The 23,987-nt window shown below is 44.8% G+C and overlaps 3 protein-coding genes across 3 annotated transcripts in view; 2 read left to right on the plus strand and 1 right to left on the minus strand.

Annotated features, from left to right (window-relative positions):
- The window catches only part of cep164 (centrosomal protein 164), a 3,709-nt gene extending 2,945 nt beyond the window's left edge, over nt 1–764 (minus strand). Inside the window, exons 1-3 of the mRNA XM_031860855.1 lie at nt 732–764; nt 328–587; nt 39–224 (exon numbers count right to left, since the gene is read on the minus strand). Coding sequence (XP_031716715.1) covers nt 39–224; nt 328–533 — 392 coding nt within the window. The 5' untranslated portion in view covers nt 534–587; nt 732–764. The remainder of the gene's footprint in view (nt 1–38; nt 225–327; nt 588–731) is intronic.
- A 17,203-nt stretch (nt 765–17,967) lies between these two features.
- LOC116390725 (apolipoprotein A-I-like) lies at nt 17,968–19,516 on the plus strand. The gene is made up of 3 exons (XM_031860687.1): nt 17,968–18,078; nt 18,225–18,369; nt 18,493–19,516. The coding sequence occupies exons 1-3, from the start codon at nt 18,036–18,038 to the stop codon at nt 19,094–19,096; spliced, it is 792 nt and encodes a 263-aa protein (XP_031716547.1). The 5' UTR covers nt 17,968–18,035; the 3' UTR covers nt 19,097–19,516.
- A 1,477-nt stretch (nt 19,517–20,993) lies between these two features.
- Nucleotides 20,994–22,334, plus strand: LOC116390871 (T-box transcription factor TBX1-A). The gene is made up of 6 exons (XM_031860989.1): nt 20,994–21,000; nt 21,118–21,292; nt 21,386–21,487; nt 21,707–21,878; nt 21,982–22,137; nt 22,263–22,334. Exons 1-6 carry the CDS (start codon nt 20,994–20,996, stop codon nt 22,332–22,334), a joined length of 684 nt encoding a protein of 227 aa, XP_031716849.1.
- The last annotated feature ends 1,653 nt before the right edge of the window (nt 22,335–23,987 follow it).

Consider the following 23,987-nt stretch of genomic DNA (forward strand, 5'->3'; position numbering starts at 1 on the left):
CCCCCCCCCCCCCCCCCCCTCCCTCCCTCCCTCCTTACTCGTCCATGCTGCCGTGGCTGTCAGGTACAGGGGAGTGCGGCGAGTCGTCCAGGTCTTCCACATGCAGCGATGAGTCTCTCCTGTCACTGGAGGGCGCCGTCACCTCGGCTTTCTCTGCCTTGTTCTTGTCCTGTTTAGGTTCCAGTCTGGAGGAGGCGCTCACTCCTTCGCTGTGTTCCAGCTCACTGATCGGACAAAATAAAAACCAAAATCCCTTTAAAATCTTGTGCAGGAACACTGGAAAGTCCTTTGATTGGCTGAAACCGAACAGCATGCGTGAAACTGTACCCGACTCTGCGACTGAGGCGGTCGCATCTCTCCTGCAGCAGCGCCACCTTGCTCTCCAGTCGAGCCTTGTCCTCCTTTGCCCTCCGGCTCTCCTCCCTGGCTTTGTCTCTCTCCTCCCTCAGCCTCTCCTCCTCCTCCTTGGCCTCGCTCCTCTCCTCCCTCGCTCGCTGGAGGAGTTCTCTGGCTTGATGTTTCTCCTCTCTCATCCTCTCCAGCTCCTCCGTCAGCTGGTCCCTCTGCTGGATCAGCCGGGGTAAGGCCTGGACACACACACACACACACACACACACACACACACACACACACACACACACACACACACACAGGGGAAATAGGGGGTTGATAGATGGACGGGTTGATGAATGTAATCTCTCTTTTTATGAAGAGAAAGCAGGATGTCCCACCTCTATCTGTCTGTCCACTTCCTCCTCTTCCTCCCCAAGCTTCTTCCTCCTCCTCTTCAGATCTGCCGCCTGATAAGAGACAGAAACCATCAGTCCCTGTGATTCAGGTTGGTGTATCAGTGATTAATAGTACATACAGTATGGGATAGCAGACCTTGGTCTGCAGCATGGCCTCCTGGCTCTTCAGCTCTTTGGCTCTGAGCTCCATCTGATCGGCCAGATCCTCCAGTTCTGACTCCTAACAGAAGAAATGAGACTTATTCACTGGAATAAAGTGTTTATTATCTTAGATCGTGGTGGCTATGGAGGAAGGAGTAAAGGGATTTTTTCGGTTGGATCATTTTAAATTCTAGCGTACTCTTGCTTGTTCCTCAAGATTACCGACCGTGACTTTAAATTAAAACGGCGGAGTCAAGTTCAGCCGTGCATCATTAGTAAATGTGTGTGTCCCTCTGTCCGTCTGGCCTCACCTTGCGCGTGTGCGTCAGCTGTGTCTTTTGTATCTGTGTGTTGAGCTGCATGCGGAGTTTCTCCAGTTGGACGGCATGCGAGGCCTGGAGATGTTCTCTTTCCTCCTGCAGAGTACAAAGCAAGCGCGCCCTCTGTGCAGTCTCCTGGAACACACACACACACACACACACATTAAATAAAATATGGCACAATATAGAGAGCATGTGATTGTGAAAGGTAAACACCATCCAACCTCGTCGAGGTATTTCTCTCTGATGCTGTTCATCTCTCTCCGGTGGTCCTCCCTCAGCTGCTCCAGCTTCCTCTCATGATCTCGCTGCACTTCCTCCCGCACTTCCTGAAGAACATCAGCCAGCTAGACGGTCGACGGCGAAGGTCAGTTTACAGTTAACAAGTTATATTCCAGTGAAATTAAATTCAGAGAAAAGAAATCCATATGATGATGTAATTCTGTACAGAATCTGTGTGTGTGTGTGTGTGTGTGTGTGTACACGTCCTCTGACCTCTCGCTGGTACCCTGCCAGTTGCTGTTCAGGCCGTGTACTCATGGGTTCCCTCCTCCTCTCTGTGATTTTCACCTTCATACAGACAAAGCAGAGCAAACACAGAGACGGACATATGGACAGATCATTAATCCGAGTCCCTCAGGTCCAATGCCACCAGGTACCCCCAAAACAGAACACAAAGGGTCTGGTTCTTGTGGTGTTTCCAGTTATGTCTGATGTTTACATGAACACAACACATTAACAGCCGAAGTGTTTAGATAATGTTGAGTTAGATCCTGTTAATGCCTTTTGTTAAACATTTTACTTCCAAAATGGGTTTTAAAAGCATATTTTCTGTGGATTTATAACCCAAAATATGTCGGTAATACGGTTGATGGCACCATCATAACTGATAATTCTTGCTCTTGCAGTCAGACAGGAAATAAACTAAAACTGAACTGCACTGAAGAGGGTGACAGGAGGGCAAGTCAATAGAACAATAGGAAGTTAGCTTCAGGCTACGTTTTCCAGCTTAATATGCCAAACGTCATGTACGTCAAGAGCTCTTCTTTCTTTCTTGTACTCCAGATTGCTTAATAAAAGTGACACTTTCAACTAAACCTTACTTATATAGATTTTCAAACAGATGACTATTCAGCAATTTGTTTGTCTGCGAGTGTGTTTAGCTTTGTTTGTGTCGAATGAGATATCTCTCATTAGTTATGCAGAAATGTAATCTCATTACACATGCAATGACTAAATGTAAAAACTGACATTTATAATGACTAAATAATATTGAAATCGTAAAGCGAGAAGGACACAAGAAGATCCGCTTCACCTCGTGTTTCAGGGAGCTCAGTTTCTCCTCCCTCTCTCCCTGGAGTCTCCTCTTCTCCGCCTGAAGCTCCTCCTCTGACTCCGCCTTCAGGCGTTCAGAGTCCTGCCTCTTCTGGGCCTCCAGTCGGCCGCGCTCCGCCGCTCGCTCCTCCTCCAGAGCGATGTGCAGCTCCTTCAGCAGGACCTCGCTCTCCTCCCTGAGCACACGACACAACTGATTTGAGATCGGTTGATTTGCAAGATTCATATTCTATAAAGCGGGAGAATTTGTTGCCATTGATTTGGAAAGTCTGCATTGCAGATTCCGCCTCACGTTGTTTCCTGCACATTTGTTTTCTTTGTTTCTGACCTGAGTTGGTGTTGCTGCTTCTTCCTCTCTTGCTGAGCGGACTCTCTGAGCTCCTCCAGCGTCCTCTCTGACTCCTCATTCAGCTTGGCCTCCTCCTCTCTCCTCTTAGACAGGAGACGCTGCCGCACAGCCCTGTGGATTCATGGTTCAAGACATTGTTTATGTTTTAGCAGTAAATGTAAATGTATGTTTCACTTTCCATGCCCACCTCAGTCGTTCCTCGCTCTCCTCCTTCAGCTTCCTCTCCTCCTCCTCTTCTCTCCTCAGCTCCTCTTGGAGGAGAAGCATTCTACTCGTCTTCTCCTTCATCACGTGCTCCCTCTCCTCCTCCACATCTCGATCTGCCTTCCTCCTCTCCCTCTCCTCTTTCCTCTCTCTCAGACTCCTCTCCTCTCTTTCTGCCCTCTCCCTCTCCTCTTCCTCCCTCTCTATCTTCTCTCTGTCTCTCTGGATTCTCCAGCTTGGCTCTTCTCCCAGTGAGTCCTCTTGGTTTTGTAAGCGGAGTTCAGCGTCTTCGAGTCGGGTTCTGGAGGTGCGGACCAGCCGCCCTCTGGAGGTCTCAGGCCTTTGCAGCCCCGGAGTTGTGCCGAGGCTTTCAGTTTTCGGACGGAGCCCGACATCTTGCTCTGAACGGGACAGGCTTGAGAGAGAGGGCGAAGCGCTGGACTGGTGGAGGACGAGTCGGTCAACTTTCAGAGCCGGAGGGGCGTCTTTGCCAGCAGCCTGCAAATGCCTGAAGAGGGAGAAAGGTGTCATACGAATACTACGGCTAAATAAAGTAGAAAATAACAAATAGGATTGCACGCAACTTTCCGTTGTATTTATTAATGGACAAAACTTTAATACTTCTTAAATGTCCATGCCCTTCTTTTGACAATGTAGCTGCTTCTCACAATTAACGATTTCAAAGCTGAAAATTAAAACAAATGAATTTGTGTTGGAAAAATGAACTTCCAACTCCTTTGCAACTTATTCGGAGCACAGCAGTGGTTTTCCAGGAACAAAATCAAAACAACAACAAACCTCTTGGCAGCCTCCGCCTTCTTCGTCTTTGCCCCTCCTCCACTCTCCTCTTCCTCTTTGTCGTCTCCCTCCAGTGGACTCACAGTGCCGGAGAGGTCGTTGATGTCTCGCACCTTCTCCGACAGCTGCGGGATACAAAAACAGGTTGACGATAAACAGTTTGAAACGAACGAATGGTGGTGAATAAGTATCGCACCACACGATCAGAGTACCTTGATGTCGATGGAGGATGAAGCCTCCTCGATGTTCTCGCTGGCCTCGGACTCCTGCAACAACACACAGAGACACACACTCAACGACGAGGCAGCGGCTTCTGAATGAACAAACAAAAATCGCACCAGCAAACACTGACACATCGAAGCATGCTGTGTTTTCCAAAGAGACTAAGAAACACACACACGCAGGCTAGCGTACGTCAAAAGCAGCGTACATGCAAACACAAACAAGGCCGACGAGCCTACGGTGAAATCAGACAGTCTGTGATCGAAAGCAAGCAGACTCTGAAAAAGGGGGCAGAACATGGCGGGAGATGAGTGTCCTGTGTTGACAACCAAAACTACTATGCATGTGCCCAAAGAACTGCACTGTGGATGGGAAAGAGGGATCAGAACGTTCCAATCCAGTCCTCGGGGGCTCAGATGATACTCCACTGAGGACGTTCAGGCTGGGAGCCCCTAAGGCAGTGGAGTTGGATTCTGGGAGCTACATGCACCTGCTTGCAGAGGGTCGGGTAGTGAATGTATGGGGGAGAAGGAGGGGAGGAGAGGGGGGGTGTATGCACACACAGAGAGGCAACACCGAAACCCTACCTCTGCAGGAAGAGGGCATTTTTTAGTCACATTCTCCGTCTTGCCAGCGAGAGTTTTTCTCTTTCGGTCAAGCATTTTAAGGTCACTCGGCATCGTCTTCCCGCTTAGCTTGGCTGGTCGGACCCGAGTCCCCAAAACCTCCACAACCTCCTGCTCACTCTCCGATGCATTCTGGGGCTTTCGGGCATCCGATTGGTCGTCTCCCTCCAGTCCCTCCCCCTCGGTTTCTCCTCCTTCGCTCTGTGCATGTCTCTCTAACACCTCCTCATCGCTCTCTGTATGTCTCCTCTGGCTCAGGGAGCATCTCTCCAAAGCCTCGTCGTTCTCACCCTCCTCTTCCTTCTCTTTCTCTCTTTCGGTATTTATCTCCACCTCCTCTTCCTCGCTCTCATTCGGCCCTTCTTCTTCATCTACGCTTCCCTCTAGCTCATCCTTCTCTTCGTTGGTTTTGTCCTCCTCCTCACTGCCTCCACCGTGATCACTTTTGAAGCTTTTCTCTACAACTTCATCACTACTTTCCTCAAATTCCTGTTTTTCTCCTTGCGCTCCCACTTCTTCCTTCTCCTCTTCCTCCATTGAACTATCCCCTGCCTCGTCACGCTCCACATTCTCTCCTCTGTCTCTGGTCTCATGCCGCTGGCTTCCAGCACAACTTTCCCCACCGTCATCTATCTCTTCATCACCGCCTTCACAGCATTCCTCCTCTACCTCGTCGCTCTCTACTTCCTCCTCCTCCTGCTTGCTTTCTATACACCTTTTACTTCCTCTCTGCTCGTCCTCCATCTCTTTGCTTTTTCTCCCATCTGCCTCCTCGTCTTGTGCCTCTCCATCTTCCATCTCCTTTCCTTCCTCTCCTTTTTCCTCCGTCCCTCCCTCCTCTGCTTCCCCTCCTCCTTCATCCTCTCCCTTCTCTCTCTGATGATCCTCGTCCTCCTCCTCCTCCACCTCATTTAACTCCTCTGCTGCCCTCCGTCTAGCGGCGCGTGGAGGGCGTGCCCCCTCCTCACTGACGTGGTTTCTGCATCCCGCCGGTGAGGACAGGTGGAGGTGGCGTCCCCTCAGAGAGTCCTTGGTGGAGGGGAATAGGAAGGAGAGTCCATCCGTCGCAGACAGAGACACAAGGGAGAGAAAGGACGGAGGAGGGCAGGTGAGGGAAGGAGGCAGACAAAAAGATTGTGACGAAAGGGAAGATGATCTGAACACAACTGCATGCAAAACAGACTGTTCGTGCATTTAGAAGGGACAAAATGAGTGACGTTAGACAACCAACACAAACGACATAAATATGGGAAATAAAAACATGCATTTCTGAAAAGGACAACAGACAAGTTCTCTCTCACACTCAAACACAGACACACAGACTGGAGCAGGTCTGTTTGATAAACGTGACTTTTTTGTTTCAGAGGTTCTTCTCTGAAAAAGCCACAATGTGTAGAAGAAATCACCGAATCAATACGCATTAGTTCTGCTGAATCATTGCGTCATTTTAGAACAAAGAATCAATGCATTACCAACCTCCATTAGTAGCTAATGCAAAATATATTTAGATTCATAAATTAGGACTTTTCTTAGAATCCAATTGAGTTGAACTTCCAACGGGGATAAATAGAATAGATGTATTCATTGTTTTGACGTGCTCCTAATCTACAGTCTCAGACAGCAAAGCAGTAACAGTGACAGTAGGAGGACAGCAGAACAAAGAGGAAGACACAGTGTCAGCCGTGGCCGTAGGACAGATCCCAGCAGCACAGCAGCTACACCAACACGACCCAGGCAAAGGGGAGAGGTGTGAAGGTGTCACACGAGGCAGAGAGAAGGAATAACAAATGGTTTAGAGTCACAGCTACATGAGACAACAAGAAAAGGCCACTGCATGGTAGTGATGCACAGAGAATGTGTGGAAACAATACGTCCTGGATCAAACTTCAAAACAAGATGTAGTATCTACAACATAAAAACATGTGTGTGTGTGTGTGTGTGTGCATGTGTGCGTGTTTCTACCTGTTGGGACGGTGGTTCGGGGCTGTGATCTCCAGATAAGGCCAAGTCCTGCAGCTCTGGCTCTGTCCTCTCCTCAGCTGGAGCTCCACCACTGGCTTCACTGTCCTAGAGCACACACACACACACATATATAAAACTTTCCACACAGGAACTGATAAACCATTCAATAAGAAGAAGACATTTTTCCTCTTATTTGAAGATCTATTCTAAGAAGATGTGGAATAGAATCGATGCTGTTCAAAGCATATGATGCTGTCTACCTCGTACTGCAGGCCTCCTCTGAGGGCATCCAGGTCCAGATGAAGGTTCTTCAATAATCGGTCTGAACCACGAGGACTCGGCTGAAAAAGTGACAATGTCTGGTTTGATGGGGACGTAAAAGTATATTTTTGAGAGCCACAGGCAGCTAAAACGACAACTTTCAACATCTTGCACTTGTCTTTTCATTGTCTTGCACCTCGTTTTCTGAGATTTTCTCATCATCATCATCATCAAAGCCAGGCAGAGTGAGAGACACCCTCTCCTTCTGCCTCATGCCCAAAACACTAGTTGCTCCACTGCTCCGGGGGCCCTGTTCAGAGAAAGACATTCATTAAAGAATGATGTACAGTGTGATGGTTTGGGAGAGGCTAACAATTCAAAAGTGTATCCTCGGTGTACCCCGAGGGATGTCTTTAGGGGCTCCAGGCCCCCAGAGCTGCCGAGGGACCGCCGGAGAGCAGGAGCAGAGCCGGGCAGCGGTCCTGGTCCAGGAGCATCCAGACCTCTCAGAGGAGCCAGGCTGCCCAGCGGGGAGGGGAGGGGTCCCAGGGCGGAACTCAGCGGCTGAAAGGGAAAAAAAGACAGTGTGAGAAGTAAGCCACGAGACCAAGAATGTTCAGACATCAGAAACACTTCAACAAAGTTGATTAGGGATCTCCGACCCATCATTTAATGATAATAATGATTTCAAAATATGTCTGATTGCATCGTGTAAAAATATAACAACCACTCACTCCAGGAGTCTTGAGCGGCTCCTTCTTCTTCTTCTTCTCTTTCTTCTCCTTCTTTTCTTTCTTCTTCTTCTTGTCCTTCTTCGCCCCTGCGCCTCCTCCGGCGGCCGTGAGCTGGGCGCGCTCACGCTCCTGGACCACCAGGCGGCGGTAGTGCTCGTCGCAGGGGTGATCCCAGGTGGACTGGCCCGAGGAGAAGTTGAAATAATAGATGTCCCCCGTCACGTCCTGGCTGTGTGGGAGGAAAAGGGAGAGAAGGGGGGAGAGGGTCACCTCAGGTGTATTTTAGTTGACTTAATGATTATTTTTAGCCTCTCAGTCGACAGCAGCACACACAGCAGAAATGGTGGAGCATTAGGCCCAACAGTGGCTTAAATTATAGAGAAGAAAAGGTTTCATTCAGTTCAGATGCTGTTTGTTCATTCATCAATATAATACAAACCCTTCACACTATATATTTAATTGATCGAATCCAGCATCTACCTGATATTGCTGTTAGAAGTGTGTTGTAATGTAAGAGGCGTTATATTAGACACTTTCGATGAAGCGGACAAGAAGTTGAAGCAAGACACGGTCGCTCTGCAGCGCCACCTTCAGGTGTCAAGAACAGACCTCCACCCTTGACTAGTTGCACGGACAACTACACAACTACACATCTACATAACTACACAACTACATAACTACACAACTACATTACATAACTACATAACTACATAACTACATAAGCGTCAAACACACTCTGATCAATCGAGCTTGCTGCAGTGGGCCACTTGTATCTCTCGAGCAACAGAAACCTGGAGTAAGACCGTAACACCACATCCTCCACAGTAAATATGATTTCATTAGACATCCCGTGCAGCCTCTTTAAAGGTTGTTCTCTGTGGGGGGCCATGCTCCCGGGGCTCCTCTCCTCAGCCTCCGTCTCCTCTTTCTTACCAAGGCTTCCACTCGGCGGGCAGAGGGGCCACGATGCCCTCCCTGGCCAGCCACAGGAGCTCCGGCTCACTGTCGGGATCAATGCCGATCTCTCTTGCGTACTCTTGGATCTCTGGATGAGAGAAAGAGTGATATGAGGGCGAGATGAATGTAAGTCTAGTACATTATACAGCATCTAGTAAGTTTACCGATTCATTGAGGCTCAGTGACCCCCGAGACATAGACCGATATGATAGTTTATGAGGGGAAACAAATCCAATATATTGATACTGAATAAATAATAATACAGAATAATAATGGTTTTTATTTGTATAGCACTTTTCAAGCCGGTAGCACAACGTGATAAAATATAAGCACACAATTAAAAGACTGTATATTATCTGTCATCAATAGTCAACATATCAGTGTAAACCAATCAAGATGATGGTTTCACACCTGCCATCAAATGAGGTGCTAGTAAATAGTAACTGTGATGTAATCTACAGAGTCAATCCTATCCATAAAGGTAGATTACACCCAGGTGAATATTAACTGTGTACCTTGTTCAGAGGGCGCGTAGCTCTCATCGTAGTCCTCTTCAAGGATCAGCTGGTCTCCTATGAGAGCAGCTGCAGTCATGGTTACTGCAGAGAAATACACAAAACCAGTTGAATGGCACGAGAAAGGGAGATATTCTGTGTATATCTATATATATTTGTATACCATGTAATTCAGAGGCAGGCGACTACACAAGGCTGCCAGTCTCGCTCGAAAGCCTCATGTCTTCACTTAGAAGATACAAAGAGAGAGAGAAGAGTTCTTTCTGCGGGTAAACTGAAGCGGTTTACCTTACCTCGCTATCAAGCTCAGTTAACAACATCAACACACCTACTTCTTGAAGCTAGCTAGAGTTGGACAAAGGGAGAGCTTATTACGTGTCTTAAGCCTGTAATAAACAGTGAAGACACATTCACATCTCGACGAACCAAAAATATCGACGTGAAATGGTTAGTAACAGTAACAGTAACGTGAATGACAGCTAGGAAGGAGGAATGAGCTAAGCTAATTAAGCTAGCCTCTTAGCTAACTAGCTCCTAGCTACTTGCCGCTAGCTCAGCCAGCTAAGTTAGCTGGAGAACAGCTTATTGGTGATACGTGATTTACCTTCCACACTTTTATTCGTTTTCTGATGAACCTCTGTGAGAGTATCCAGTAGTTGTCAGTAGTTTAACACAGACGTTGTGTAGGCAGAGGGGAGAAAGATGCTACAGTTACAGCAGCGGTAACAACAACATCTCTAAGGACGCTTCGCAACGTTTCCTGTTGACGATGGATACGTGTCTCTGATTGGCTGAGCCACGTGAGACGTTCAGGGGTCCTCGTAAAAGTTGAAGTCGGGGCGAAATTTAATTTTTAACAAATTTGTATTTGATTTAAAAATATCATCCAACCATTGTTATCCACCAGGACTAGAGAGACATTTTGACTGACTGATTTTTTATTAATGAACCAATATGAATGCATACAAAATAGAGAGGTACATACACATTGCTCTCAACGTACATACATGGAATATACAAATACACAAGAAAAATATAAAAACAAGGACATTAAAGACAACAAAGTAGAACAGAGAAACTAAGCATAAACATTTAACATGTAACTACTATGTATAATATAAATATATATCGAAGAATATATATGAACTTAAACAACAACAACAGTGACAATGGATTTGGGATATTAGTGCAGATGGTGGTAATAGTGCAAATGGAGACGTTTGTCTGATTAATTGTTCATGAGAGTGACGGCCAGCGGAAAGAATCTGGAAAGACAACAATAACATGTGGCGAAATGCATTGATATGCCTGGTATGAGAGCTATACTCTTTATATTTGTCTTCCAGTTGATGTGTATGTATACAAAGGGCTTCATATTTTTATTTTGCCCTGCACACAAGAGCATCAGTCACTATGACCTACTGGAATGCCACTTTTCATTTGTTTTTACTTTCCTCATGGGCATACCAAGTGTGGGTGTCTGTTGTAGGGAATGAGCAAACCGTAAGAGGCCCGTCACATATCCAGGACCAGATTTACAGTGATCCTTACACGGGATACTACCACTGTATACATCCTCTTCTCACTCTTTGTTCTTCGTCTTGTGTGGTTTAGGACTGAAGTAGCACCTTGATGAGAAGCAGTTGTGGGATATCTACTTGGGAAGGGAAATATGTGTATGTGTTGAGGTTATTTCTACCATATTTGCCAAACACTGGCTTGGTTTGAAATCCCATATAAATAACTTCAACATTCCCCATCTTACCTTTTCCACTATGTCTTTCTTTAGGTCAGAGTTCTGTAGGTAGCACCTGGTACTGTTGTCATGTCTCCCTCATATTAAAGATGAAGCATTTTCTCTCTTGTGTTGAAACCAATGCCCTTTTTTCTTAAATTCACTATCGCAAAACACCAGAGCTTAATGGAGAAAATCAGTACCATGTAGATGTTGCTAAACTGTTTGGAGGAGACAGTTATTCTTTAAAATGCACATATAAATCCACATTTTAACACTACAATGTCTTATTGTGACTTGCCGTTCAAATACTACTATTTTGTTAAAACAGCTTAGTAGGAGTGATTGTGTTCTTACAAAGGGAGAAGGTCATGTGTTCTGCATGTGTCTTTGCGTAAGGTTCCCTGCGGTGGAACAAATGGTGCTTTCTGTCCCAAAAGCCTCTCATCCACAGCTGGGGGCTGCATTAACACCGTGCTGCTAAATGACGCATTTGTCTCGTCTCTGAAGGGGTATGAGCTCATGTTCCTGTCACCCTTCTCATTGCAACACATTGTTGACTGTTGTCTACTACAAAGGATACAATTAGAACACATTTCCTGGCCACCATCTTGCAGATGTTTTTCTTAATAAAACTGTGTCTGGTGTTGTGTGAGCACGGCAGGATTAAAGCTTCAAAGTGATAACTCTATTGTAGTTTGACTCCTGTCCTGTCTCTTGACCCAAAGTTTCAACCACGAGAGGGCAGACGAGGGGGGATTGATGCAACGTGACTGGTTCACTTGGCAAGAAGTGTTTAATCCACCGCTGTGTCATATAGAAGCTGCGGTGATGGACTGAATTGAGTAAATTATTCTAACCCTCTGGCTTAATATGGTTCCTTCCTTCTCACATATTGGTTTCTCACTTATTATACTTGCTTCTTTTTGGTTTACAGTGCTACAGATAATATAAATCTAATGAAGCACATATTAATTATTAATTAAAACATGCAATGGATTCAGGTAAAATGACTTTCCTTCCCCCTTCCCATTCTGTGTTTGTCTAAAGTGTGGGCGGTTTGGTTCTAATAACAGGGTGAACGGCCTCTACATCTTGGGCAATGGTAGCTTTCGCATTACAAACAGGCCTTGAAACACCTACGCACCAAACAGCATATTCCACAATCCTAATGTGAGATTGCAGTGCGTATTTCTTTTTTCCTTAGCGCCCCAAAAATGTCTGTTTCATTTTGTGAATGAGCTCTATCTTTTTTAAATGTGAAAATTTCAACTCTTTTATTTTTTGTGCTGTTGGTGGGAGATGTTGCATCTCTGTTGTTGCGCAATTCAACATTTAAAAGCATCGTGAGCAATTTCATGAGATTTCATTTCAAGTTGAGAGAAGCGACGCGACCGTCCGGATGTGTTCACCACTAACTGACGGCTCTACACCTTGTTTAGCCACCGTGTATAAAACCAGAAGTGATAAATGTAGTGAAGTAAAAAAGTACATATTTATATCGAAGGAAATATGCACTTATGGTACAATATCAAGTACAGTTCCAGTACCTTTAAATTGCTTTTCACCTCTATGAAAGACTCTGCCACGATTCATACAATTGCCTTTTATGGCCGTGTCCTTCTTGAGGGGACATGAGCAGTACGTTCTGTTACCCGCAGTAAAGAATTACCCTTTTCATCATGTAAAGACTAAATTGCTGTTGCATCATCTTTCAGAAGTGCAGTGCTTCACCTGAGCACATGTTCCCTATTATGGAGGAAGGCCCTGACACTTTAACTGTGCACTTTAACAACACTGCATTATCTTTGGATCGGTCTTAAGAGCAGCAAATGGCTACAGAGGCTCATAAAAGTAGAAGATAAAGTTCCCTACCGCCGGTCAGAGCAACAACTCACTGCACGTTGGTTTGTGTGTCCTCATTATTCTCCGACTACCCGAACGTTTGTCAGTATTTGTGAGAGTTTGTGGATTGTTGTATCATTAAACAATATTCCTCGGTGACTGTATGTCACCTTAATGATTTAGGTTATCTGAGTTCAGGGCGGTTATTTTCTTGCTTGTCAAAGCTGTACAACCCGCAGGGCGATGCAACCTACAGTGACTCTCTGCGACCAGGGTGCCGATCCAAATATCTGTGTTAAAGCAGAAGCGACCTCAACAGATGTGACATTGCAAAACCACTTCACAACTGTTAGGCAGACTTGGGTATAGCAAGCTGAAGCGGCGTGTGTGTGTGTTGGAGAGAAACGAGAGCGAGAGACAGAGCTCCAAACTGTTGCTTACAGCTGAGATAACCTCCCCTGCTGGTCTGAGAACAGTGCTCCATCATGGAGGCAGCTGGAACAATGACGTGACCTCTGAACCTCAGCTAGGGCCTGATCAAAAGGGGTGGATTTTCTGATTAAATATTTATCAGCTCCGGGCCATTACCGCACATCTGTTGACGGTCACCTTAAAACTGGTCGTTGATCATCGACAAAGAAGATCCTTTTTCTTAGTAGAGCATCAATTTATCCAAACACGAGTGTCGGGCTAGAAATCAGTCGGCTTCATGTAACGGTTGCGTAATAGCAAAATTCTACGTAGTACATATTTCAACTCACTTAGTATATATTTCTACTCGGTGTATTGTATTCATGCATAAGTACTTCTGCTCTGAACTCAGTTGAACTTCACTGTGTCTTTCTTATTGTTATAAAAGAAGAATTCAGCATTGCCTGCTTCAAAGATAACTAACTGTGTTGTATGAGAATGTTCCAGCGCCATCTTGTTTTGGTTGCTGGCAGAAAAAAAAGAAATGATTGAACCTTCTGCGCAGAGAATACATTTGGAAAAGACAACCTCTGGTTTTCAGCATTCAAAGACTCACGCAAAGCAGGTATAGAATTCTTTTGCACCACAGTTGCCATGAAGATCCTTTGTGATTACGTCCCAGATATTTGTCAGTGAATCCCTTATCTTTTAGATCACCCATGATAAACTTCTTCTTTTTGCTCACTTTTGCCCCCTATTCAATGTTCTTGTTGCTTGACGTATCAGGAAACATGCAACCTTAGCAATGATCTTGCCAGCTAGGCGTTCTGAGTTTATATTGATAACAATTACGACAGCGGTAATCTCAATAGATTACTCCGCGTGGATGTTGAATCGTGGTGCAATGCAAGCAGTCTCAAAGGTTGCTGTTCCAGATAAGAGTAATTCCTCTGTTTCAGTCCTGGTCAGCAGGATCTCTTCAGCCTTTTTCACTGTCCTTGTTGTGGATGATTATTTTCATTGTCAATCGCTTTTTTTTCAACTGCCTATTTAGTTTGAAAATGTCAGAAAATAGTGAAATATGCCCCTCACTATTCCCCAGAGCGATGGTTCAAAACCATGGATGTCCTTGCTTGTCTGTTCTAGGTTGCTTAGCTAAATACAGCAGTCTTCGGCAAGAAGAAATTCAGGCATACTTCAAAGCTTCCATTGTTGCATTTCCAAATTGTCTGCTGCCTTTGCATTCGCAATTGATGTCAGACAAATGGGCAGAGCTGACGTCAGTCTGAATCTAGCATGCGTTGATGTGGCCTGTGTATTCGACAGCCTTATCGCCCCTCTGTCTTCATGGCCACGTCAAGTTGTCCATAAAAGTGTAAAGTGAATGAGGGGGTGAGGGTCGAGATAAACGCCACGGTGTCAAATGATAAATAACAAAGGGAAATGGAAGTAGGGAAAGATAAATAAGGATGAAATGGGATTTGTTTTTTAAAGAGACATTGAGGAATTGCTGGAGACACACGGTGAAACCATAAAAAAGGGAACCTGGACGTCTGTTTCGTGGTTTACACTCAAAAAACCTACACAAATGCAATAAAATCAACTCTGCAACAAATGCAGTACATTAATCATCATCATTCATGTGTAAAGCTCCTTCAAACTGGAATACATTGCCTTCAACATAACATACGACCCTTAACATACTTTCACATGTTTAAAAATGGGTTTCATATGATGATATGAAACAATACACACCATAATGTGGTTGTATCGGTTGATGATTTTTGTTTTGTTTTTTGTCTTTCCTAAAACTTAAATGTCTTTGTTTCATTTCTTGTTACTCATTTCCATTTGTATTGTACGTCAGGAATCCCTCACTATTCTCTTGTGGTTGAGACTCCTGAAAAATACACGTTCCGAAACAAATGCAATGAAACCCAACCAAACAGACCTGCAATAAATGCAGTAAATGAATGTTCATGCTTTTGTTGAACCCGTGGCACAAGAAGCGTCCCTATACGACCAAATGTAGACCATTTTAATCCACCACCTATGTGTACTTTCTGATAATCTGAGGTACATATTCATCCTGAACGAAAAGTCTACAATAGCATTCGTCCAGCATGCTGTATGATAATAAGCATGTACTATTGATGACTATTTGACACTGTGTTCTGTGCATTCTGATATTTCCAGATCAAAAGCATTATTGGTTTGTAGCGATCATTTTTCCTCCGAAATAATTTCCACACAATTCTGTAGTTGAAGTCAGTGATGGCGGCCCACTGACTGGAGCTCCTGGATATTTCTCTTATATTGCTTTGAATTCCCTTTGGTGAACTTGTTTTTTGAAATGGAAAACTGAGACTTAAGTCTTTATCCTTTTAGTGTCAATTGTCCTGAAAGTCAAATATTTAATGTCTATGATTTGAATTCTTGCTGTTGTATCTTGCAGCTTCATGTTGGGTAAGAGATGAGCTGGACATGCTTCAATAGTTTAACGCAAGAACAGGATTTTAAGAACGACATGCATTCAGATAAAAGTGCATTGATTATATAGGCTCCTGTAACCTCTGCACTGTATATCAAGCATTACAAACGCATGCTTCTCTTGGTTACAGCTGATTGCCACTGACCACTGATTTCAATGATTAACCTTGCACCTAATAACCCTGCACTATTAGACTAGCCTTCACGATGCTTGGCCAGAATCATTTTAACAGCACATTAATACACAATTGTGCCTGGAAGTGTATACGTGACGCAACCGTCTCTGTTTTAAGTAAAAAAAACACAAGTTATTGAACTCACTTTGTATCTCTTTTTTGTTCCAATAAAGGCAAATAATGTTATATCATCTGTTGGAAATCTCAAAAGAATAGGCATGAACCTTTTGAGGGTAATGGTTGTGTGACAGAAGACATTATACCACCCATGATGATAAAATTAGAGATGACTTTCAATACTATGATCATTCCTGTTCCTCAAATTACACAAAGCCACGGTGACAAAGTCCACTGGTGATAGGACAACAAACAACAGCATGGCACACACACCACTCTTTGACCTATTAATCATCACACACACACACACACACACACCAGCAGCACAAACTTTGTTATCCGTAAACTGAGATACGTCTGTCTTGATACACTGTTCTCGTTTGTTTGCTGCCTTCTTACGTGGTAATGCGTGGGTCTGAGTGCAGATTGAACGCGATCACATTTCAGAGAGTTGATAGCAACGAGTGACTTTCTTCTGTTTGCTCTTGTTTGATTCTCTTGGCAGCCTTTTTGCAGCACTGCGACTGTCAATAGTGTGACTTTCCTGTTCTGTAACAAATGGTATGGAAAAAAACAACAATGGGAGTGAGGGTCAACCTGAGCTGTTGTATGCTGCTAAAATGCGGTAAAACACGATCCAGTACAGACCCCTGTATGAAACCTATAGCCAAGTAAAGGTACTTGAGCTATGTGGGGGAATGTGAACCCTTTTTCCATGTAGCCTATTTACTTGTCCATTTTATTCCAATTCTTTCCATCAGTTTTCTCCCCTCGCAGCTCTCCCTTGCCCTACTTTGTGTCTTTTCACCACCTCCCATTTTTGGTATATTCACACTCCTTTCCTAATTTAACCGTCTTCACGTCTCCGTCTTCTCACCGAGTTGTTTTTTGTCAGCCTTTCATGTCCTCTACACAACAAACAGCAGCTTGGCTACAGGACAAAATGAAAGGCCTTTTATCAAGCAGGGGGGGGAGAAATGCTTAAAAGCTGTCCCAGAAGTATCACAAATAAAATATCCTGTGGCCCCAAAAGAGTGTGGAGAATTAAGAGGATTGTAAGGCTCTTGCTAAGAAATGCTGGCTGCTTTTGGTTGAAGTTAACAGTGCATTTATGACACTGATAATGTAAAGCAAATCTGTGATTCTGTGTGTGCTGAGTGATCTCCTCCCAGCAGGTGACCATTGAACTCTCAACCCAGTCCCCCTGCTGAGCGAGCTGACAGGGGGGTGAGGTCCACCTCCACGGAGACACACAACCCTCACACCTCCACCCCCGCCCCCTCCTCCCCGCATGGACTCATCCCTCACTCGGGCACTATAAAAAGTCTGCACATGCTGAAGTTGTTCAGTCTCATCACGAACTCCACCAGGTAAGACAAGCAACAGCCGTGGCTCTTACTGGGACTTTGGGTGGTAGAGTGGGTAGTCAGACCAGAATTAATGCTGGAGAACTTTTCTTTTTTTTTAAAGCTTTCTGCAATCTGTAAACTTTGATGAAGTCGTGAACTGGTGCCAAATATAAGTTCCTCTGTCAGGAAGATACATTTTAACTTTGTGTTAAATTTAAACTGTGAGATGTTTTCATTTAACTTTGGGATCATGCTGTTTAGCCCGTAGCGATATTTTAGCAGTTGCCTCCATTTCAAGAAAACAGAGAGATCCCTAAATTTAAGAGTCTCTGTATCAAGATTGTCTCTGAGCTCAGAGAGATAACTTGGTAATTCTGTGACTGTGTTTTACTGTTAAGCCAGGATGAGCATTACATAGCAGTCCAGAGCTAATCAGCTTGAGCTGTCTCTCCGAATTTGTAGTCATCTCTAATCTACCCAGATTACAGGATATTTTAATTAGCAGCCATATGTTTAGTGTGAACTCATGTGGACCAATTCAGGGATGAGTGTGTAGCTTTAACGGTGAGTTTACCTTGTGTGTACTTCTAAGCCCGCTCATCTGGCCTAGTGACTCACTGGATTAATGGGCTTTTCGTTTTTCTTAGTGCGATTTAAACAATGTTTTATTGAAACTCCTTTGACTGTAATACTGTGAGCGTGACATGTTTTGCCTCTTTCTCCACTCTAGACCACCATCATGAAATTTGTCGCTCTCACTCTCGCCCTCCTGCTGGCTGTTGGTGAGTACTGAACGCGCTGTTTCTTACATAACCTGCATGTACAGCTTTACTTAGCCAGAATATCAATATATTTATCTATTTCACGTTTAAAAATACCACCTCTCTGACTGCTCGTCTCTCATTCCCACCTTTCCGTCCCTCCTCAGGCTCTCAGGCCGCTACCCTGCAGAATGATGCACCAAACCAGCTGGCCCATGCCAGGAGTGTTATGAACACGTACCTGGATCAGGTGAAGGAGAGTGCTACCAGGGCCCTGAATCAGCTCGATGACACCGAGCACAAGGAGCTCAAGTAAGGCCACGTCATTCTCCTCAGTCAGTCTCGTCTGTAATTGATGCTTGCTCCGTCACTGCTACACCTTTCTCCCTTAGTCACTTTTTTTTTTTTTTTTTAAATTTCTCTGTTTCCTCCCAGGGCCCGCCTGTCTACCCGCATCGAAGACATGTACACCCAGATCAAGACTATGCAGGCTGCTGCTGTCCCCATCACCGACAGTGTCGTCAGCACCATCGCCGACGCCACCACCGAGTTCCGCGCCGCTGTCATCGCTGATATTGACACCCTGAAGATCGATCTCGAGCCCAAGCGTGCTGCGCTGAGGGAGGTTGTCAACAGGCACATCGAGCAGTACCGCATTACCCTTGAGCCCATCATCACAGAGTATTCTGCCAAGCACGCGGCAGATATGGAAGTCCTGAAGGGAAAGATGGAGCCCATTGTGGAGGACCTGCGCAACAAGATCGCAGCCAACGTGGAGGAGACCAAGGCCGCCCTGATTCCCATCGTGGAGTCTGTGCGTGCCAAGCTCTCTGAGCGTCTGGAGCAGGTGAAGATGATGGTTGGCCCGTACGTCGAGGAATACAAGGACCAGATGAAGCAGGCCTACGACCAGGTTCAGAACGTCAAGGCTGAGGACCTCACTACCCTGAAGGAGCAGATTGCACCTTTGGCCGAGGACATCAAGGTTAAGCTCAACACCATCTTCCAGCACATCGCAGCTTCTATCCAGAAGAACTAAATCCCTCCCTGTTCCTGTAACTAACCTCACCTACCTATCAGTCCCAGACCCATTCCACCATTCTCTCCATTCCATTCTTTCCTCACAATGCGCAGCCAGACCACCTCCCAAAATGAAGCCGGTGACTAACTTGTTGCACTTGTTTGCAACAAGATGGCGGGACTCTTGCTCTGTCTCTCTCCGATGAAAACACCTTGCCTTTTGCGCACATGCTCAAGCACATGCAAGCAGCAGACACATAGGAACTCAGCACGCACATGCTTTACTCTTCGCACGACAAGGCCAACTGCTTACGTTTTGTGTAGGAACTGTATGTGAATTACCACAAGTGCCTGAAACTCTGTGTAATGATGCTTGTCTGATGAAAACTGTGCTTTGACGAAATACAGCTCAATAAACAAATGACTTGTTTATACTAAACACCTCGCTCTCTGACTCTCACTTCATCCTTTCCCTAAAAGATCTGACTGTAATGAAGCGGAATATTAGACATCTAAAGTCAATATGAGAATAAAGATAACTTTATCGAAACTATGAAAATATAGAATGCAGTCTAATAACAAAAATGACCCTCTCAGGAATTTAACAGCACAACCTTTGGCTTTATTGGAGAGTTTTTAACCCCGGTGAGGTCGTATCACACAGAAAGCATTCGGAGGGGTCATCATTGATCACGAGGAAAAATAACAATATCAATAAGAGAGACATCCAACGACATATGAGATATGTCCGCCTGTGGTCCTGAAAGCTGTGATTAATGAGCTGATCGCGGGAATGCGAATTGGCCTTTTGACCATATTAAGTCGTGTTGTGCTTTATTAGAGGGAAAGCCCAATTCACTGCTTTGGATCCCTCAGGCTGGAACCCTTCAACACTGTCCCATCATAGAGCCACATGAGGTTACACACACACACACACGCACACACACACGTACACACACACACACACACACATACACACACACACACCACAGCCACACCACTAAACACTTGCAACTCGCATTTGTACTCAACTTTGATTCATCGAGATCATATATCAAATCATTGTGTGTTACTTTGAGAGTTAGAAACAACATTCAGGTCTTTAAGTGACACTGGAGGCAAAGACACCTTTCAAAAACCCAACAACATTTAACAGCAAGGACAACAATCCAGAGATGTCCAGAACTTCATCACTGGCGCTGTCTGATATGTTATGAGTTTTTAATAAGTGTGCTAGAATGTCACAATTCATCTAAAACAGGAGGGTCCACGTCCGTTTTAGGGAATAACTGACTCTCTAATTAGTATGGTGTTGAAACTCTGCTCCAAGAAAGTATGCTATGAATAATAAACAGCAGTTTGTTGCTGTCCTCATCTGTCCACACTCAGTAACACTGGGCTGACTAGGATGTTATTAATGCCCTACTGGTCGGTCAAGACAAGCTCCACTTAGGGCTTTAGGCTAAATGAAACAATGGGAGGTGCAAGCAGGGATTTCTAGATGCTCCAAAAAGGTTTTGTGTGTGTCTGTGTGTGTGTGTGTGTGCACGTTTTTGTGTTCACAAATCTTGGGGCCACATGGATGCATGCGCGTGCAGCTGTGATGTATTGTAATGGATGAGGCAGGCATGAGGTCCCCAGTGAGAGTCTCGTGGTTTATAAAAACCAGCATGTTCCTGGACACAAACAGCCACTCCTCACACTCGGATGCACGTCTACCACAGCACCTGGCACTGGACGGGGAGGAAGAGTTTTGGCTTTATTTGTTTATTGATGGTTCTCTACTGATCGCGATGTAATGACAGGAGTTGCTTAGTCAGAAGTGAAAGAACAGACTGCAGTGAAGAGAAATATCAAAGGAAGGGACAAAACGGGAAAAAGTCATTCATATTATTTATCTTGTAAACCTTCAAATGATGGATGGTAAGTGTTTGTTTTATGATCAAAATGATCTGAGATCATTGGAGAAAATATAGACAAAAGCCCGTGATCCAATCCAATGTGAACAAGCGTCCGCCGCACACCTCCCCTCTCCTTCAGGTCCTCATCTGCCTCGGAGCTGTGAACTATCTCTGCCCTGCTGTGCAGACGGCGGGTCACTGTCGAGCGCCAAGGCCCCCCAAGTCAGCGGGGTCAGAGTTCAGCTGGAGATGCATGCACTCTGGCAGCAGTTCGACCAGCTGGGCACGGAGATGATCGTTACCAAAGCCGGAAGGTAACGATGGCACTCATTACCTTTCCCTCTTTCTTTCCCTCTTCTGTGTGTCTTACTACATCGTGTGTTCATCTACATGTTCATGAACTGCAGGAGGATGTTTCCAACATTCCAGGTGCAAATCTCCGGGATGGATCCCACCGCTGAATACGTCCTGCTCATGGACTTTCTCATTGTGGACGATAAAAGATACAGGTCAGACATACGGAGTGAGGTGTGTAGTGCTTAGTGTCTAACAGAGATTTTAAATAGATCATAAAGTGTATTTATGATCTGCTCGAGTGTTTCCATCTCTTTATTCAAGACCATCAGTGTCCACCTGAAACCTAGAGCTGTGCTCGTTGCCCCTCTGCCAGTTTCATCTTACCTCAGCAGTCCTATTTGACCTATTGTGTGTGTGTGTGTGTGTATCAGATATGCGTTCCACAGCTCATCCTGGTTGGTGACAGGGCGAGCGGATGTCGTAGCACCGAGCCGGATGCATTTCCACCCAGACTCACCTGCCTGTGGAGCCCAGTGGATGAAGCAGACCGTCTCCTTCGACACCCTAAAGCTCACCAACAACCTGCTGGATGACAACGGACATGTCAGTCTTTAATGTGACCCCCTTCACTCTTTGATGTACATGTAGAAATGTCTCTCTTTTGACTCGCTTGTTGTTGCGTGTTCTCTGACTTCCTGTTCTCCAGATGATATTGAACTCCATGCATCGCTATCAGCCGCGCTTCCATGTGGTGTACGTGGATCCGGCTCCCAACAGCCACTTGAACGCACACAGGAACTTCTGCTCCTTTTCCTTCCCCGAGACACGCTTCATGGCCGTCACTGCCTATCAGAACCACCGGGTAGGTGGATCCGTATAGACTTCAGTGTAGGCTTTTTATTACTGTGCACTAACTGGTATAACTGGTAAAGGATTAGGGAGTCATTTCTTTGATTTTCATCTAATTTATTTCAACCCATCTCCCAGATCACCCAGTTAAAAATTGCTAGCAACCCATTTGCTAAAGGCTTCAGGACGACAGACCCCCAGGACCCGTGAGTGTCATTCACTCATGTCTGAATGTTTGCCTGATTAACAAACGCATGTGAAACAGTTTCTCTAGCCCCTCGACTAGATCACAGTGCATCATTATCGCTGTTATCAGCTGGTACATTGCGATAAGGCAGCAGTCTCCATGATAGCTAATCTTTGACCTTTGTTTTGAAAGGAGGTAGGTTGTTGGCCATAGGGTGAAACTGTGAGGGACAGTATCTGTGTGTGTGTGTGTGTGTGTGTGTGTGTGTGTGTGTGTGTAGGGAGGGTTATTCTGGACCCATGGCCGTGTGTTGTCCACCAGAGGGCAGAGCTGAGCTGCTCTCCACCAAACCTGGAGATCAGAGAAGCTGGAGCTCAAAGACTTCCACCAGTGAGTATCTCTCTGTACGTTATGTTAAAATAACACATTACACCACAACTTCAACACAGGGATTGTTCAAAGTCCTTTGAAATTTGAATTTGCTGCTACTTTAATCTTCTGCTGCGGAATTTACAGCATCTGTTGGATCTGATTGGATGCTTCCAAGAAGAGACGGGGTTGAAGAAAAGAGGATGTTAAAACTTTTGGTCCGATCAGTAACTGCATTCTCTTGCCTCCTCAGGACAGGAGGAGCCGGCTCTGGTGCTGGTGGGACAGTGTGGACTGTTTCACCAGAGGAAAGACTCCGTGGGACTCACCATGGAGAGGAAAGACGTGGACGGCGTACTGCCACGGGCTTCCTTCCTCCCTGTTCCTTCCTACTGGGACTGTCCAGGATCGTCTGAGGAGAGAGGCAGTCTGTCATAGGGGGAAAAGAAGCAGACTAACTGAACTTTGGATCATATTTGAACTACTGCTCCCATCCAACTTTATTGTGTGTTTGATAATAAATGTATATAATGTGTGGTCTCCCTCACAACATACATTTATAGGGATACCATGCATTATACAAGTGTTCTTTAAAATTATATTGTAGGCTATATAACAATGCATCTTGTCTGTCATCTGAGATAATAAAATGCCATTTTGAAAATCTTGATTGAAGATCTTTCCTAGATTTAAACAAGAAAAACGGTTTGGAAAATACAACTGATGTGGAGCAGGTAGCAATGGCCCAAAAAATGCACATGTCACATGGGAACAGAAACGCCTGTGATCCGCAGAGCGATCACGGTGAAAACTCCATTACCCAGAATGCGGGGTGTACCGGGGTTATTTCCTGAAGAAGAGACAGGAGTCGCAATTTTGCCTTCAAAATAAAAGACGTTATAAAAAAACGAACAATGTGTTCGTTTTGTGCATAAACGAGCCAAAATCCTGTTCAACAAGAAGCCAAATGTTTTTAGTAATTATTAAAAATAATAATAAAAAAGTCTAAAAACAAAGTAATATTAAAAAACAATAAAAATAAAATTACTAATAATAACCATGATAAAAGAAAAGTATTACAAACTAAATTAGTTTCAGAAATCTGTGCAATATAAATACACTGTGCAATACTAAAATTATTATGTCTGTATATATAATATTTAGTTATTATTTAATATTCTTCACTGTTTTAATACTTATTTACTTATTTATAATACTTGTTTCGCACTATCCACTATGCTGCTGTAATCCTGTAAATGTCCCCACTGCGGGATTAATAAAAGATTATTTTAGTTTGAGCAGTTATT

This window comes from Anarrhichthys ocellatus, unplaced genomic scaffold, assembly GCF_004355925.1.
Source record: "Anarrhichthys ocellatus isolate YVR2014 unplaced genomic scaffold, GSC_Weel_1.0 scaffold24, whole genome shotgun sequence".
Taxonomy (NCBI): Eukaryota; Metazoa; Chordata; class Actinopteri; order Perciformes; family Anarhichadidae; genus Anarrhichthys; species Anarrhichthys ocellatus.